This window comes from Danio rerio, chromosome 3 (assembly GCF_049306965.1).
Source record: "Danio rerio strain Tuebingen ecotype United States chromosome 3, GRCz12tu, whole genome shotgun sequence".
Taxonomy (NCBI): Eukaryota; Metazoa; Chordata; class Actinopteri; order Cypriniformes; family Danionidae; genus Danio; species Danio rerio.
Genome location: NC_133178.1, coordinates 32884986 through 32904194, shown reverse-complemented (window position 1 = coordinate 32904194; position 19209 = coordinate 32884986). Strand labels below are relative to the sequence as shown.

Here is a 19209-nt window from a genome sequence, read left to right as displayed (position 1 = left end):
TGAGACCTACCTGAGTTCAAATGCCCCTCTCACCATGCAAACGGGAGCAAGCCCCGGGCTCGAGTATCTTATGAGCTCAGAGCTCTCTCCAGGGACAGCATGCTTACCTCGTTTTATAATCAAGTATCAAAAAAGTGTGAACTCTTGAAAATCTAATGTTACAGCTATATGTGCAGGATAAGTCAACATAAAGTATCAAAATAAAGTCTTGAATTTCTGAATATTTCACATTTGTACACTGACTTAAAAGTCGTATGAATAAAATGGAAAACATACATTTTTGTTGTGAGCAAGTTAAAGTCATCTGAATTTTGAATGGTGTTGGTTAATGTGCATCATATGTCTGTGTCCATTTTTGTGTCCTTGATGTCTGTGACTGCAACACTTTAACTAAGAAATAAAGAAGCAACAAAATACTGAAATAATCATGAAAAAATGAATTGCAGTCTGTTAAAATTTGTAAGTAAGTCAATTCCATTGAGTTTTTTTTAATCTTTACATAAGTGCAGATAAAGAACTTCATGAATTTGGCCATGTGTGCTAAGGTGCTTTTTACACCTGCAGGTCTCTTTGTATGCAAATGATTTTAACAGAGAGGAGGATCAGTGTCACTTGAATTCTCACAGGACTGTGTTATAAAACTGAATCATCAGTCAGTGTTTGTGTCCAGGAGTTATCTTTTTCTCTCTTCATTTCTTTTGAGGTTATGATGGACGTGTTACAATTTGGAGTTCTGCTGATGATTGTTTCAAGTGAGAATGATTTCACTTCTGTTATTTTTGTCATTTCAATCTGCAGAAATGAACTATTGTTTTCATGTTTTTCAGCTGTTCGTGGTCAGTCTTTGACCTCCTCAGACTCTGTGGTGAAAAGACCAGGAGAATCAGTCACTCTGTCCTGCACTGTGTCTGGAATCTCAATGAGCAGCTACTACATGCACTGGATCCGCCAGAAACCAGGGAAAGGACTGGAGTGGATCGGGCGAATTGATGGTGGCACTGGCACTAATTTTGCTCAGTCTTTACAAGGCCAGTTCACCATCACCAAAGACACCAGTAAAAACATGCTGTATTTAGAGGTGAAACAGCTGAAGAGTGAAGACACAGCTGTTTATTACTGTGCACGAGACTCACAGTTGCACAAAACACTGCAGGACTGAACAAAAACAATGCACGCAGAAAATCACTACAAATGCCAAACTTTTCCACAATTAAACAGAATAGTTGTTCAGTGTTGCTTGGAAAATTTAAATGCATTTTTATAAAAAGCTTCACAAATAACTAAAGGTGTAAAGGTCGGGATTAAAAATCATAAATATTATAAAATTAATGCCTAGATCACAGGTGTCAAACTCAGTTCCAAAAGGGCCGCAGCTCTGCACAGTTTAGTTCAAACCCTAATTAAACACACCTGATCAAACTAATTGAGTCCTTCAGGCTTGTTTGAAACCTACAGGTAAGTGTGTTGGAGCAGGGTTGAAACTAAACTGTGCAGGGCTTCGGCCCTCCAGGAATTGAGTTTGGCACCTCTGGCCTAGATGGTTGAGCAATGAGCAAGATACATAACTCACACAGTCTCCATATACAGTCCATAAGCACCTGCTTATTAAATCTGAACGAATTTAAGTAATATTTGACTCAAAGTGTCAGGGTTCTGCCACTCTGATCTTGTAAATTCTTGTTTTGGTGGCAGATCTCTGACACTACTCGTATCTGGTCCTGTTTCTGTCTCTGTGTGCGCGCGCGCCGTCGTGGGTGTACGCAGAGTGTGCGCGCTCCTGCTTGACGCGGCCGCGTGCGCGCTCTGCGTCCCTCAGACGCGTGCGCTCTTGTACTCGTGTTTGTGTTTTCGTCTGTCAGCAGCATGGTGTTTCATTCCCAGCGTCTCAGTCTTGTTGGTTTCGGTTTTGGTCGGCGCTGGGATGAAGCATGCATGCTGCATATGTGAGCGCATGGTGAGTGTTTTCATTCATCGTGTGCTCGTGTCTTGCGTCTTTTGTCAAAGCACGTGGCTCGGTGTTTACATTGTGGTCACGTGCTTTTTGTCGTGTGCTTCAGTGTTGTGTTATGTGAGCGCATGGCTTGTATTGTCTCTCTGTGTCATGCGCTCTCCCGTCTATTGTCTAGTCCCACCCTCCTTGTTTACTTATTATTAGTTTGTCATGTTCACCTGTGTGTCAATTTACTTTTTGCTTTATAATCCCCCTCATGTTTTCAGTCCTTTGCGAGTTCGTCATCATATGTTGTCGATGTTTACCTGTCTTGCTGTGTCCAGTCCTGCCTTGTCGTGCCTGCCCAGTCAAGTTTGTTTGTTTGTTTGATTTATTGTTTGTTGTAGTAGTGTTTTCCCCCTCGGGGTTGTTTATTTTTGCCTTTTATTTTATTTTTTAATTAATAAATCCAACTTCACTCTGCGCTTGGGTCCTTGCTCCTTTTTCCCTTTACCGGAACGTGACACAAAGTCAATATTTTGATCCTGAAAACTATAAAATATGATACATTTCCACATAAGAAACAATAATTTCTTCATGATGAGTGAATGTTTGGGGTTAAGCATTTCATGTAAATCCTGAAGAGGATGGGCTATGCAAACTGAAATTACATTATAGACTGAGTGCCTTAAATACACTTCATATTTAAAACCATTCTGATGTTTGGTCGATGAGATTTTAACAAGAACTGCAGCAAAATGTTTATTAGACTTACCTGCTTTTTAATAATGATATTAATCTCTCTAAACAGTAAGTATGATTTTTTTAAGAACATCCATTGATACATTTTATTAATGTTTCATTAATTAATTGCCACTTTATTATTTATTTATTGCTAAAACTGTAGAATCTCATGTATTTCTAACTTCTCAATAGAGTGCAAAGGTCAAACACTGACTGAATCAGAGTCAGTAGTCATCAAACCAGGCAATGAACACAGACTGACCTGTACTTTCTCTGGGATTGATGTTGGAGATGCAGATATATCATGGATAAGACAGACTGAAGGGAAAGCACTGGAGTGGATCTCACATATTTCTGCTCCAAGTGGCAGTGGCAAATATTACTCTAAAGCCGTTGAAGGAAGATTCAGCATCACCAGAGACAACAGTAAAATGCAGGTGTATCTGCACATGACAAAGCTGCAGACTGAAGACACTGGAGTGTATTACTGTGCTAGAAGAAACACAATAACTAAAGAGGCTGAAGTGTAGAACATAAACCCAAAGGGTATAATGCAGTAATAACAATCTGGCAACTTACAAGATGAACAAATTATTAAGTACACAAATTCAGATGACACTGGTAGATTACGAACTAAGCAACAGTATAACTGCTTTTTCCTGCTTTGCAGAGAACTACCCCTGTAAGGTATAATTCACCCAAGTGTTAAAAGTTCTAAACTTCCAGAAATTTTTATTTGTCAGATGAACACAAAACAAGATATTGTGAAGAATGTTGGAAACCAGCAGTCTTGGCATATATATAGTAGAAACAAAAATAATATGGAACTCATGGGCTGCTACTTTCCAACATTCCTCAAAAAATCTTTATTTGTGTCAGAAGAAGAAATAAACTCAAGCTGGATTGGAACAATTGGAAAGTGCCCACATAATGTACTATGGAGAAAATATTCATGTCACGAACAAAAAGATTTAAAAATAATTCAGAAAGGGATCTTCATTTTTTTTTTGTATTAACTTTAACACATTGCCTGTTAATTAATAACTGGGAGATGGAGATCTTAAACAACTAACTCAACGCTTATCCATCAACATACTATGAAACTCAGTAACATTTTATTAACTTCATTTAAGATACTACAGAGAAAATATAAAAATATTATTTAAAATATTAAAATATGCCACTAAATATTAAATACATCAAAAGTGCTAATCTGCTAATCTAGCTTGTGTCTCATTCAGCAATGGTGTTAATGAAGCATTTTCATAATTCTGGGAAAAAAATGTAGTTGAATCAATTCAAAAGCCACTTAACTTACACAATTACCAAGTCTGAGCTTATAAATGAACACCAAAAAAAAAAAAAAAAAAAAAAAAAAAAAGAGCATAGAAACGTAAATGTGCCTTTAGACGGCGGCATATGCAAACAAGCTTCTTGTCCCCTTTAAAAGCCCCCACACTATTCATTCAGAGACACAAAACTTGTTTATGACCTATGACTTGTTTATGACTATACTGTGTAAAGTTTCTATTTTTTTTAACATAACAATGGATATTGTATCCAAACTAGCTTTTGTCATGTTTGCTCTCACAGAATGTAAGTCGAAAACTGTTGACAGTCATGTTTATTCATGTGTAATAATATTGTAAAAGTTCATGTTCAGCTGTTTGTGTTTCAGTCTGTTGGTGTCAAACACTGACCGAGTCTGAAGCAGCGGTCATTAAACCTGGAGGATCTCACAGACTTACCTGTACAATCTCTGGATTCGTTGGTAACTATGACATGTCATGGATCAGACAGACTGCAGGAGGAGGTCTGGAGTGGCTGGCATACATCTCATCTGGCAGTGGTTCTATATACTACTCTCAGGCGGTTCAAAGGCGCTTCACCATCTCCAGAGACAACAGTAAGAACCAGATGTATCTGCAGATGAATAATATGAAGATTGAAGACACTGCTGTATATTATTGTGCAAGAGTGTCACAGTGATGCATACAACTGCAGCACTGTACAAAATCTGAATGCAATAATCAACATGTTTTCACTTTTTTGTCTGTGTTTGCTGAACTGTTTCTGCAGCTTTACAACTGTATTATTATTATTATTTTTAGGGGCCAAGCACTAAAGGTGCGTATAGGCACCTTTTGTATCTGTTCCGGTTCTTATCATTATTCTTCCGGCTTCTTATTCCGCTCAAAGAGTCTATTGCAGCCCTAAGAACCATTTGTGGCATCTGCGCAAACTTTGGCACACTGATAGATGATAGTCTGATCTTCAAGCGTAACAAATTTAGACTCTCTAACTCAAACTCTCTAGCGCCACCACTTGTCCAAAATTTGACTTATGTTTATCTTTAACTTTTGAACCGAATGGGCTACAATCAAAATTTTTGCTCTAATTCCTTGGCTCAGTCTGATTCAAATGCACCCTGACAACATTTTCTGTCATGAAATTACTTTTGCAATTTTTAATTATTTGTAAAACCTAAACAAACCTGTCCTAGGCATTTGTCAGATTTTCACCAAAATTGAATCACATCTACCATGCTGACAAAAATGTTATGGAAAAGTTGATTAGGCCACCCGCTTTCAATTAAATTACGAACAAACTTAGGTCCAATCCCAATTCTTTTTTTGTACTCCTACCCTTTCCCCTTTCCCCTGGCCCTTACAACCGAGTGTGAAGGGGAAGTGCTTCAAAATTTATCCCTAAGAATTGGGACAGCACAACAGCACCTGCACAGGTCAATCAGATGTCATTGCGATCTCTTGCTTTATATGAGATCAGATGATCTAGACTGCTGAAGTGATTCCAGTTATGTTATTTTTTGGTATTTATCTTCAGGAAATAACTGAAGGCAGATATTACGTTATCATAATGATCTTATGTTTCAATGAGATCGTAATACTGTGCATTTAGACAGTGGCCATAATTATCTATGTAAACACACCAAAAACAACATTAACATTATAGCAGACACTTTGAAAAGCTTATTCTTAGTAACTAGACTTTTTAGACATTTGAGTGTCTTCGAGTGTCAGAATGTTGTGGGACTGCTATACAGAAGTTATTATTAGGGATTATAAATTGTGAAATCTAGTTGTTTTTATTTTAGTGTTTTTAAAAGCATGATGGTAAGACACGAACGCAGTTATGAATATTTTAAAACGTGTTTGTTTGTTGTAAAAATTCATAATAATGACAAAAAATACTAATTTGTGGATCGCCTAACTTCCGGGTACATGGTGGATCGCCTTACTTCCAGGGACTGGTTGGTGTATTCTGGCAAATTTTTCTTACCCCTTGGTTCTGAAAAATCTTCGTTTAAAGGGGTGTATACCCCTTGCCCTTAATTCTATGCCTTCAAACTAAAGAGAATTGGGACACCTCTACCCCTTCAAGGCACGCGCAAAATGAGGGGTAGGGGTAAGGGTAAGGGCTAAGTGGTAGAATTGGGATAGGGCCTTAAGCTTGCAAAAATTGACTTACGGTGTTATCTCTGTAACGTATTGACATATTCACACCAAACTTGAAAATGTAAAATTTAACTGATATGTACAGTAAAACTGAGTTTTCCCTTAATTTGTTTGTATTTCCTCCTATCATTAGTGCGTTATCGGGGAGAAACTGTATATGTTAACACACTTTATTGACACTGATTACAAAGCATCATATTCCTTTTTAGGCATAACAGTTAAATTGTCTTGCAATAACAGTGAGTGCCAAAGTGAGTGCCCTATAAAGAGAAAAAAAGGGACAAATTAAACTAATTTGTTTAAATTTAATAATTTAAAAAGCTCTCACTGGCAAGTGCATAAATATAAGTAGGTTTTGATTATGATTTAGATTTTAAACTTTTTTTTTCTCATTGCTTCAAGTGATGGTAAGATTTGTATGTTTCATCTTTTTAACATATGTAAAAGTACTCAGCTTTTCCTGCCCCCTCACTGTGTTTAAAATATTTTTTTGTTTTGTTCATAGCAGTAGAGCAGAGAGCTGGAATCAGCAACAATCATGTTCCCTGCAGCTTTAATTTTGCTTTTTTCAGCTATGGCCTCTGAGTTTCTTTATCAGCAGGTCATACCACACAGATATTTGGCCACTATATTAACTTTACCAATGTGTGTATTGTTATTTTCTCTCTTTCACAGGTGTGGAATGTAATATCATCCTCACTCAGCCAAACTCTATAGTTCTGCAGCTGGGAAACTCACTCTCACATGCGAGGTGTCTGGATATTCTGTAACAAATGACAATTACGCAACAGCCTGGATACGACAACCTGCAGGAAAAGCTCTGGAGTGGATTGTGCACATATGGGGAGGTGGAGGCATAACTAAGAAAGACTCACTGGCAAACAAGTTCAGCATCTGCAAAATTGACTCCAGCAACAGAGTGACTCTTTAAGGACAGAGTTAAAAGACTGAAGACACAGCTGCGTATTACTGTGCAAGACTACCACAGATTCTGAAAACAGCACACGCACTTTACCAGAACTACAGTCAACGTTTATATGTACAGAGGAATATCTGAATATTATATTGTTAACCTTGTATTGATACAATGAAATACATTTTAACCAAAAGCTCATCATTTACTCAACCTCGTGTTTTTCTAAATTTTTTCTGAGAAGCAAAAATATATACTTTTTAAAAATCATTTTTAAAATAGCTTTCAAAACTCTGTACTTTCAAAGAGAAAAAGATGTTTAAAAACGCATATTTTGAGTAAGAACAAATAAGTCATAAAAGTATGGAAAAATGCATATTGCATTGTTGCATAATAATGTTTTGAACTCCAGAGAATAGGTCTTTGCAAATCAAAAGCACAAACTGCTTTTAAAAGCAAGATTTAGCTCACTGAATGTTCAAAATCACATCCTTATTTAACCCGAATTATAATATTCAAATGTTCACCATCCACATGAGAGAATAAGAGTCACCATTTCCTCCTTAACAGAGACAGACCACTAATAACAGGATAAAGCTGTGTGAACGTCTGTCTGAACTTGAAATCAATCATGAGTCAAACTCTTCTCCTTTTATTTGCCTTTTTCCCATGTAAGTGGATTCATTCACATCAGTAAAGGGAGAATCTTTTTTTGCTTATCAATGATACAAACATTAACTAGAAACAGATATGTTATTGTCTTTTACAGATGTTTCTGGCATCTCCCTGACCTCGTCTCCTGCACAGATTAAAACTGCTGGTCAGTCGGTCAGGTTGTCCTGTCAGATTTCTGGATACGCTCTTACAGATTATGGCACAGCTTGGATCAGACATCCTCCTGGAAAAGCCATTGAGTGGATTGGGATTATATGGAGTGGTGGATCAATAGACTCTGGGAACTCCTTCAAGAGTCGCTTCACCATTTCCAGAGACACGGGCAGAAATGAGCTGTACTTAGACATTAGCAGCCTGCAGACTGAGGACACAGCTGTGTATTATTGTGCAAGACAGCCACAGTGGCTCAGTTCAGTGACAGAATCTGACAAAAACACATCTACACTTCATCAACACAATTATCTACACACATGATACCTGCTTATACAAACACTTTACACTGACATCATATATTTGAGGGCTGGAAGTGTTTTTGTATTTATTTTACAGGTTTACAAATAGGCTATTATTAAAATAATAAAATAATTGTCAAATGTATATTATTAATGTTACCACATATTTTTTGTATACCACAAAAGGGAGTCATTTACAGTAGAAGTCAGAATTATTAGCCTACCTGAATTATTAGCCCCCTGTTTATTTTTCCAATTTCTGTTTAACGGAGAGAAGATTTTATCAACACATTTCTAATCATAATTTTAGATAATTCATTTCTAATAACTGATGAATCTTTGCCATGATGACAGTAAATAATATTTGACTAGATATTTTTAAGACACTTCTATACAGCTTAAAGTGACATTTAAAGGCTTAACTAGGTTAATTAGGTTACCTAGGGAGGTTAGGGATATTAGGCAAGTTGTTGTATACTAATGGTTTGTTCTGTAGACTCTTGAAAAAATATATAGCTTAAAGGGGCTAATAATTTTGACCTTAAATTTTTTTCTTTTTTTTAAAACTGCTTTATTCTAGCCGAAATAAAACAAATAAGACTTTCTCCAGAAGAAAAAATATTATCAGACATACTTTGAAAATTTGCTTGCCCTGGTAAACATCATCTGGGAAATATGAAAACTAAGAAAAAAAATTAAAAGGGGGGCTAATAATTCTGACTTTAACTATATATATATATATATATATATATATATATATATATATATATATATATATATATATATATATATATATATATATAGAGAGAGAGAGAGAGAGAGAGAGAGAGAGAGCCTGTACCACTCTATCAATTTTATGCTAATATATAAAGAGTTTGAATTCCTATAACTAATCTGTTATAGCCCTTTTATTACAGTTATTTGCTGTAATCATGGTGCCAACCATAATGTCACAATAATATTTTTCTGGGAATTTTTTTTACAGTATATATGTTTGCACACTATTTACAAATGTTTTAACTAGATAGATGTATTTGACATATTTTATTACTTTCTAAAAGTATAATGAACTTAGTTGCATGAATGAAAACTTACACTAAAATTACTACAAAATTTAACAAAGTATACAACTTGTTTATTTAATAATGTGCTTTGAACATTCATACAAAGTTCATTTTCAAAGCATAGTTAAAATAATACTAAAATATACTACCATCAAATGCTAAATAAATACACTTGTAAAAAATAAACTAAGCATTTAATTAAGTAAATTTTTCTGAAATATATTTTTAGAAAATATTCTAAATTACAATAAGTTTTAAGTGTGTTAAAAGTTATATATAAAAGTATGGTAATAATAAACTTTTAATATATTTCAATTAGGTATACTTTTTGGTTAGTATACTTTCAATGTACTATTGGAATGAAAAATATATTTGCAATATAATTTGTATACTTTTTTTTCACCAGGCCAGGTCACAGAATCGCTAAAAAAAATTAGCTTCTCTTCTGAATCCTCCAGCAATGCAGCTTTTTTAACAGGAAGAATCTTCAACACTGAGGACACAGCAGTATATTTCTTTGCTCGCTATACACCTTATTCTTTGCCGACAAGCGGGCGCAGCCATTTGAATCTTTTTGGCTCGAGACTTCCGGTCTCATTCACTTCAGTTCATTTTTAGACGTTAAAAACTGCTTGGTCTGCTGCTTGATGTTGCAAACTGATATTTTATTATTATATTATTTTACTTGGTCTGTATCGTCATGTAAACATTTGTTTGTAGAGCACTACAAACTGCCTCAGAACCTGTACAATAAACTCTGCACTGAACAACTTTTTCAATCAAATAAATGAATTATTAAAAAAAAAATACATAAAATTAGACATTGTGTTCCTTGTATTTTTTTGTTTATTTTTTAATCAAAATATAATGACTCTTATATTTTACTATGAATTACAGAAGACAACCAACAAAATGTCATCCAATGTAGCAACAGCTGATATGCCAAAAATCTAGTTCAGGCCTATTTTATAAAACAGAGGTTAAAATAAGCTTGTTTCCCTCATTTGCATGTACATGTTTTGCACTGAATGATGATGCAACATTAATTAATCCATATTTATTTCCCCAAAAGCTATATAGATATATTTAAATAGACACTTTATTTATTTATTTGCATTCCATATGCATTCCATGTATATAAAATCACTTTATATATATTTTAATTTGATGTCAGCATAAAAAATACACACATCTATTTGGTAAATAAATGTGTTCATTCACTCTCCTTATTTTAAAATCTTTTTTCCTTAATCATTTTTATGCTTAAAAGCTAATATGCATTAGTGTTTTTGTTTGTTTAAAATTGAATTCAATCAATAATGGTGTGCAGTTGAAAATAAAGTTTATCAAACACATTTATAAATTGCTATTCTGTTGTCTGCATCATTATCAACAACCACCATATAACTATCATCAGATAGATTTTTACATCAATGCAAATCTCTGCCCTTCTCTCACTTTAGCACACAGACATGATAAAGGCTCTCAAAGCAGAGCACAGTGAAAACACAAGCAGAATCAAGGACTGCATTTCAGTTCTGCTGCTTTTGGCAACAGCACACTGTGAGTATCTTTAGTTTAACAAACAAATGGCATGTTTAAAAAAATGAAATGGGAATCTCAGTCTGTATATTTTAATTGCTCATAGGCTATTTCTGTATTGAACTGGATTAACCTCTAGTCACGGTAGTAAAGCCAGGTGAAACATTCACCATCCCCTGTAAGATCACTGGATATTCAGCCTCAGGTGGTGGCTATACAAACTGGATCAGACATTCAGCTGGGAAACCCATGGAATGGATTGGCTGGTTTCAATCTTCCAGTAGCAACGGTGTCAAAGATTCACTAAAGAATAAAATCAGTTCCCCTTCGGTTGGGGAACTTCAGTGCCATGAATGGGAGGATTCGGATCAGAAGCCGCTTATCTGGAGAGTATTGAACGGGCCAATGAATGAAATTAATTGGCAGCGTAAGCTTGCGCAGGTGTGCGACATCTGCAATTATCTCAGCATATAAGCACACCTGAAGCCAGCAGACGCCATCCTTTTCGCTTCAGATCCTTTCTGAGTGAGTCGATGAGGGTTCCTCTTGCTGATCAGCACTTCAGAGCGAACGAGTGTGTCTCCCGGTCCAGAGTGGGTCTTCGCGGTGGCAGACGGTCGAGCTGGGTTACTCCCTTGCCTGCGGTTCTTTGGGTCCGGTCCTCCAGAGCGGTGCGTATAGTTGCAACTTTCCTAAAAGAGCAACACAGTCGTGCAGCACGTCCTTTTCAGGATGGCGCTCCGACTGTGCGTTTCTGGATGCGGGGGTTTCCTGTCTCCGGATGATGGACACGATCACTGCATTGCATGTTTGGGGGTCCAGCATGTTAATGCGGTGCTCGCGGGCGGTTCATGTCGTCATTGCGATGCCATGACCGTTGCACAGCTAAGATCGCGGCTAACTTTCGCAAGAGAGTGAGCCACCCCAGTTGCCTCCTGTTCTAAAAAAGCAGCGGGCGCTCGGGCAGATCTGAGGGTTTCAGCGGGAGCTAATCCGCCGCCCACGGGCTCGCGGACCTCTCGCTCCTCACGGCGCTCCATCCAAGCTTCGGGTGGTGAGAGTGATCCGTCTAACCAGATGGTAGCTCTCACACTCGCTGACACCGGAGATCAGATGTCCTCCGCGGCATCGGAGGGTGGGCTTTCACTGTCCGACGAAGATCCGGACCCGCTCGCCCCCTCCGGGCAGGTGAGCGCTGTCAAATCGGATCCTGAAGCGGACATGTTAGCCGTGCTTTCCCGGGCTGCTTCGGCCGTGGGGTTGGAGATGGTTTATCCCCCAGCTCCGCGGCCGGACCGACTAGATGGGTGCTACGTAGAGGACCAGAAGGCGAAGCCTTCGAAGCCTCTCGTCCCCTTCTTCCCGGAAGTGCACAGTAGGGGAGGGCACCTTTCTCTGCCCGTGCTGCGAGTGCCTCCGCTCTCACCGCCCTTGACGGCGGAGCTGCCAGGGGGTATGAGGCGATCCCGTCAGTGGAGCGCGCTATCGCGGTCAATCTTTGTCCGCGCGGCGCCTCTACGTGGCGGGGTTTGCCCCGCCTCCCGTCCAAAGCCTGTAGGTTGTCTGCCTCCCTCGGAGCCAGAGCTTATAAGGCTGCGGGCCAGGCTGCTTCTGCTTTGCACGCGATGGCCACCTACCAGCGCTACCAAGCGCAGGCGCTGGCCGAGCTGCACGAGGGCGGGTCCAACCCAAGCTTATTACATGAGCTGCGCACCGCGACCGACTATGCTCTTCGGACTACTAAGTCCGCCGCGTGTGCGCTGGGGAGGACGATGTCCACACTTGTGGTTCAGGAACGCCACCTCTGGCTAAACCTGGCCGATATGCGCGACGTTGACAAAGTTCGCTTTCTTGACTCGCCCATATCCCAGGCTGGCCTGTTCGGCGACACCGTCGGTGAATTCACCCAGGAATTCAAGGCGGTGAAAGAGCAGTCGGATGCGATGGGCAATGTCATCTATCGGCGTGGCCGTAAGCCCGCTCCGCCCGCCGAGCCATCCACCTCCGCTGTTCCTCGCCGAGGGCGCCCGCCAACGAGTGCTGCCCCGCCCCCGCCTGCGCCTCCGGCCAAGCGGGCGCGGCGTTCACCTCGAAAGCAGGCAGCCCCTCCTGCCCAGGGCGCCGTTAAGTCCGGTAAACGGACCGCGAAGCGTCCCTGAGACAGGCCATCCGGAGAAGAGGAAACTTGCTCTTTCCCCGCTGGAGGGCGGGGCCCCGATAACAACGGTACTTTTCAGTGCCACCAAAACATCAGTAAAAGAGCACTTTTTCCCTTCCCCGGATGTGACTGCACGAGTTCTGCCAGTCCGGGACGCGCTGCCTTCCAGCTCGCAGACTCTACGTGCTTCGCCAGTGGCTCACGAGCGCTGGGGGGACGGTCTCCCTTCCCTCAGCCCTCCAGCCCCCTCTGCGGAGTCAGGGTGCGGAGCCAGAGCGAATCGCTCTCCTCCAGCTCTTCCGCGGGACCCTCGTGCTTCCCGGATCAGCACACCCACTCCGCGCTGCCCCACCGCTGGTACGTCAGCGATTGTAGCGATGACTCCATTAGCGAGGGCTCTGCCTGCCTGGTTAGCGCGGGCCAGCCCCTCGCGGTGGCTCATACGCACAATCAGACTCGGTTACGCGATTCAGTTCGCGAAACAGCCCCCCAAGTTTACGGGCGTGTATTTCTCCAGGGTCAACCCCCTGTCCGCCCCTGTCTTGCGAGAGGAGATTGCTGCCCTCCTGGCGAAGGGTGCAATCGAGCCGGTTCCTCCAGCCGAGATGGAGAGTGGGTTTTACAGCCCATACTTCATCGTACCCAAAAAGAGCGGTGGGTCACGGCCAATCCTAGATCTGCGCGTTTTGAACCGCTGTCTGCACAAGCTGCCGTTCAGAATGCTCACGCAGAGGCGCATTCTCCAATGCGTTCGTCCTCGGGATTGGTTTGCAGCCATAGACCTGAAGGACGCGTATTTCCATGTCTCCATTCTTCCACGCCACCGCCAATTTCTGCGGTTTGCGTTCGAGGGTCGAGCGTGGCAGTACAAGGTCCACCCCTTCGGGCTCTCTCTGTCTCCGCGGGTCTTCACCAAACTCGCGGAGGGTGCCCTAGCGCCCCTTCGGCTCGCGGGCATTCGTATACTCAGTTATCTCGACGACTGGCTGATTTTAGCCCACTCACGAGAGCAATTGATTATGCACAGGGACGAGGTGCTTCGGCATCTCCGCCTACTGGGGCTTCAGGTCAACCGAGAAAAGAGCAAACTCGCCCCCGTGCAGAGGATTTCTTTTCTCGGGATGGAGCTGGACTCGATCACCATGGTAGCGCACCTCTCCGAGGAACGCGCTCGCCTGTTGCTGAACTGTCTGAGGGAGCTCGACAGCAAACTAGTGGTCCCACTGAAGTTCTTTCAGAGGCTCCTGGGGCATATGGCATCCGCAGCCGCCGTCACGCCGCTCGGGTTGCTCCATATGAGACCACTTCAGCACTGGCTTCACGATCGGGTCCCCAGACGCGCATGGCACGCGGGCACACACCGGGTCTCGGTTACTGCGCTGTGTCGTCGCGCCCTCAGCCCTTGGAACGACCCCTCGTTCCTACAGGCCGGTGTGCCTCTAGGACAGGCGTCCAGCCATGTTGTTGTTTCAACAGACGCTTCCAACACGGGTTGGGGGGGCCGTGTGTCGCGGGCATGCGGCTGCGGGCCTCTGGAAGGGTGCCCAGCTGCATTGGCATATCAATCGCCTAGAGCTGTTGGCAGTGTTCCTCACTCTCCACCGCTTTTTACCGGTGCTGGAGCGGCAACACGTGCTGGTCAGGACGGACAGTACGGCGGCGGCGGCGTATATCAACCGCATGGGGGGTATGCGCTCTCGCCGCATGTCTCAGCTCGCCCGCCGTCTGCTCCTCTGGAGTCACCCGCGGCTGAAATCGCTGCGCGCCATTCACGTCCCAGGCACGCTCAATCGTGCAGCCGATGCGCTCTCACGACAGCTGTTACGCCCTGGAGAATGGAGACTCCACCCCGAGTCTGTTCAGCTGATATGGGCGCGATTCGGGGAGGCCCAGATCGATCTGTTTGCTTCCCCCGAGAACGCTCACTGCCAGTTGGTTTTTTTCCCTGACCGAGGGCTCTCTCGGCACGGATGCACTGGCCCACAGCTGGCCTCGGGGCATGCGCAAGTATGCGTTTCCCCCAGTGAGCCTGCTCGCGCAGTTTCTGTGCAAGGTCAGGAAGAGGACGAGGAACAGGTTCTGCTAGTTGCGCCCCTTTGGCCCAACCGGACCTGGATATCAGAGCTCTCACTCCTCGCGACGGCCTTCCCCTGGCGGATCCCTTTGAGAGAGGACCTACTCTCTCAGGGACAGGGCACCATCTGGCACCCTCGCCCCGATCTTTGGAACCTCCACGTGTGGTCCCTAGACGCGAGGAAGACTTAGGTAACCTACCGACTGCGGTGGTTAATACCATCACTCAGGCTAGAGCCCCCTCCACGAGGCGCGCCTACGCCCTGAAGTGGAGTCTATTCACTGAATGGTGCGTCTCTCGCAGAGAAGACCCCCGAAATTGCCAGATTAGTGTTGTGCTCTCTTTCCTTCAAGAGAAGTTGGACAGCAGGCTGTCGCCCTCCACTCTCAAGGTTTACGTGGCCGCCATCTCCGCTTATCATAGCGCGGTAGCTGGCGGCACCGTGGGAAAGCATAACCTGGTCATCCAGTTCCTTAGGGGTGCTAGGCGAATTAATCCATCTCGCCCCCCTCTCATGCCCTCTTGGGATCTCGCCCTCGTTCTCACGAGTCTGCGATCCGATCCCTTTGAGCCACTCGAATCAGTATCTCTAAGATTTCTGTCCCTGAAGACAGCTCTGCTGGTTGCGTTGGCCTCCATCAAGAGGGTCGGGGACCTGGAGGCATTTTCGGTCAGTGACTCGTGCCTGGAATTCGGGCCGGATTACTCTCACGTTACCCTGAGACCCCGCCCCGGTTATGTGCCCAAGGTTCCTACCACCCCCTTTAGAGATCAGGTAGTGAACCTGCAAGCGCTGCCCCCGGAGGAGGCAGACCCAGCCCTTTCTTTACTTTGTCCAGTTCGCGCTCTGCGCATTTATGTGGACCGTACTCAGAATTTTAGATCATCTGAGCAGCTCTTTGTCTGTTATGGCGGTCGGCAGCAGGGGAGTGCCGTATCGAAACAAAGATTATCCCACTGGATTGTGGATGCCATTTCACTCGCTTATTCGAGTCGAGGTCAGCCGTGTCCCCCGGGAGTACGTGCACACTCCACTCGGAGCGTTGCATCCTCTTGGGCGCGTGCACGCGGCGCCTCTCTAACAGACATCTGTAGAGCTGCGGGTTGGGCGACACCCAACACATTTGCAAGGTTTTACAATCTGCGAGTGGAGCCGGTTTCCTCAAGGGTATTAGGTAACCCTTTGGTGATTGAGGAGACAACTCGGTAGGGTGTTGAAACACGCTTGCGGCGCCATTCTCCCTAACACGGAGGTACGTGCGCCTTTTTTATCTGTCAGTAAAGTTCCCCGTCAGGTGAGCCCTGCAGATTCCTCCGTGGCCCCCAGCACTGACTCAGCGGAGGAGTCACTTGCTGGCCCACTACGTTGTAGGTCTGCCCGCTGGTCAGCCCGCGTTTTGGGTATAGGTGCCTGCTATGCGTGATCCCCACTAGGCGATCCCATATGCTTATTCCGCCACGGTTAAGTCCCCCCCCTGGGCGGACCCGTGTCTTCCCTCTCCGCTAACCACTCTTTTGCTATGCGTACTCCCCCTTTTTAGGGCTAGTCCATAGGTAAATTCTGCCATCTACCCCCCCCTTGGGTAACGGATGGCCTCCGCAGCGTCCTCCCTATCGGGATTGCACGCTTCCCAACGTACTGTTGTATTTCCTAGAATTATCTAGATGCTCACGACTTCCCAAAAAATATATCTAAATCCGTAAAACTTCTGTTGAAGTAGGATAAATTAGGGCCAGGGACACGTTGGAGGACCGACTATCTCCTCATCGGGGGTGTTGGTAAGGTGCAGTCATTATGGCGCTTTCCATATTCTCCCATTCATGGCACTGAAGTTCCCCAACCGAAGGGGAACGTTCGAGGTTACAGAAGTAACCCTTCGTTCCCCGAGGAGGGGAACGGAAGTGCCATATTCCGTCGCCATAATGACTGTCCCTTAGCTGTTTGAAAGTCTCTTCAGCTTAAAAGGATGGCGTCTGCTGGCTTCAGGTGTGCTTATATGCTGAGATAATTGCAGATGTCGCACACCTGCGCAAGCTTACGCTGCCAATTAATTTCATTCATTGGCCCGTTCAATACTCTCCAGATAAGCGGCTTCTGATCCGAATCCTCCCATTCATGGCACTTCCATTCCCCTCCTCGGGGAACGAAGGGTTACTTCTGTAACCTCGAACGTTTCTCTTCTGAATCCTCCAGCAATGCAGTTATTTTAACAGGAAAAAACTTCAACACTGAGGACACAGCTGTGTATTACTGTGCTCGCAATACACAGCACCACAAACTGCCACACATCCTGTACAAAAACCCTGCACTGAACACCTTCTTTATTAAACAGTTTATTTGCTATCATTATATTAGACTTTTGGATACAATATAGGCCTAAGGACACAGTATTAGCATTTGTAAATCAGTAATCTAGAAGTTTCTTTAGGATCAAATCACTTGTTAAATTATATGCCATGACTAGCCAAAAATGGTCCATAAGAGGGCACCATTACTCATTAAATGAACAGTTGGTGCCTGTTTGTTTGAACACACCTACTCTGTTAGTCCACGACATGCATGGGTAAATACTAATACTAATGCAAACTTCACTTCCATGTGTCCTATATAAACAACTAAGACATAAGCATTAGATCTGAACAGGAGAAATAATGTTCTTGCTAAAGCTCTTTCTGCAGTTGGCAGCTGCACACAGTGAGTGTTTTATTTGTCTGGTTTATTAAAACAGAAGGAGTTAAATACAGAAGACAATACTATTTTATCATTAATGTTTTTCTCTACTATATAAACATCATTTTTGTTTTGTGCTTTGCTTTGTTTAGGTGTTTATTCTCAGATTGTGCTCACACAGTCTGAACAGTCAGTAAGTGTGTCTCCGAACGGATCTGTTAAGCTGACCTGTGCATGCAGTGGATTCACTCTCAGTAGCTACTGGATGTTCTGGATCCGTCAGACACCAGGAAAAGGACTGGAATTGATCTTGAACTATTTATCAGATTCTGACAAAAGTTCAGCTCAGTCAGTGCAGGGAAGATTTACTGCATCTAAAGACAGCTCTAATTTTTATCTGCACATGAATCAACTGAAGACTGAGGACACTGGCGTGTATTACTGTGCAACATACACCAGCACTGTGCTTGTTTTCATTCATCTACTCGTACAAAAACCATCAGAGGAGAACTGAGAAATGGAGATCATTGGTCAGAATCATCCATTCATTCATTTTCTTTTCAGCTTAGTCCCTTTATTAATCTGGCGTCACCACAGCAGAATAAAGCTATTAAACCTACAAACAACAACAAGTTTTAAATTCTGCGACAAAACTGTTATTGTAATGTTTTTCATAAAGAGAATGTGAAATGTGCTAGTGTTGAACACTCACATGATAATGAAAAACACAAATAAATACAAGTACAAAACTGACTAAGGCAGGTCATTTCAGGATAATAAATATAATCAATCAACAAAAAATAAAACAAAACATTGTGTCAAAACTTTCCCTGTGATTTTCTTTCAAAGAACACAAAAGGAAAAGTGCTGATAGTTTAATTGCATTAACACATTAAATGTATTTATTTTTTATTTTTCTATTTATTGTCATTTTGAAGTATGACAAACTTGCAGAGCCTTTTTTTTCCCAAGTGCAACATGTTCATTCCAAAAACTGTCCAACCATCCAATCAGATAGGAGGGACTAGTTTAAAATTCATGATTAGTTTTAAAATCAGGACAAGGTGCTCATTGATAATCACCTATCATCTGGAATAATATATATATATATATATATATATATATATATATATATATATATATATATATATATATATATATATATATATATATATATATTACATGGTCGTTTCCCCACACTGACATATACATCTGCAAATTAACAGCAATATATATATATATATATATATATATATATATATATATATATATATATATATATATATATATATATATATATATATATATATATATATATATATATATATAAATTGCTGTTAATTTGCAGATGTATATGTCAGTGTGGGGAAACAACCATGCAAGCATAAAAGAATGTTAAGTAAATATATAAAACAATAGAAATATATTGCAAAACCCCATCAAGCTGTATTACGTTCATAGTCAAGGTCAAGTTTAATTCTGCATCGCTGTATACCTCAAAAATTCATCA

General features: G+C 42.2%; 2 protein-coding genes across 42 annotated transcripts in view; both read left to right on the top strand.

Annotated features, from left to right (window-relative positions):
- ighd (immunoglobulin heavy constant delta) overlaps positions 1 to 19209 on the top strand; it is a 184658-nt gene that overhangs the window by 65385 nt on the left and 100064 nt on the right. For 3 of the 41 annotated variants that reach the window (XM_073944678.1, XM_073944679.1, XM_073944662.1), the window contains exons 1-2: positions 629 to 752; positions 828 to 1134. The exons of 31 other annotated variants lie outside the window; for them this stretch is intronic. In XM_073944678.1, coding sequence (XP_073800779.1) covers positions 707 to 752; positions 828 to 1134 — 353 coding nt within the window. In that variant the 5' untranslated portion in view covers positions 629 to 706. Of the gene's footprint in view, positions 1 to 628; positions 753 to 827; positions 1135 to 1792; positions 2741 to 2866; positions 3181 to 4143; positions 4271 to 4352; positions 4652 to 17661; positions 17724 to 17851; positions 18163 to 19209 lie in introns of those variants that run through there. 7 more of the 41 variants (XM_073944674.1, XM_073944659.1, XM_073944683.1 and 4 more) reach the window with 5 other exon arrangements.
- The window catches only part of LOC137489848 (immunoglobulin gamma-1 heavy chain), a 92960-nt gene that overhangs the window by 15794 nt on the left and 57957 nt on the right, over positions 1 to 19209 (top strand). The window lies entirely within an intron of this gene.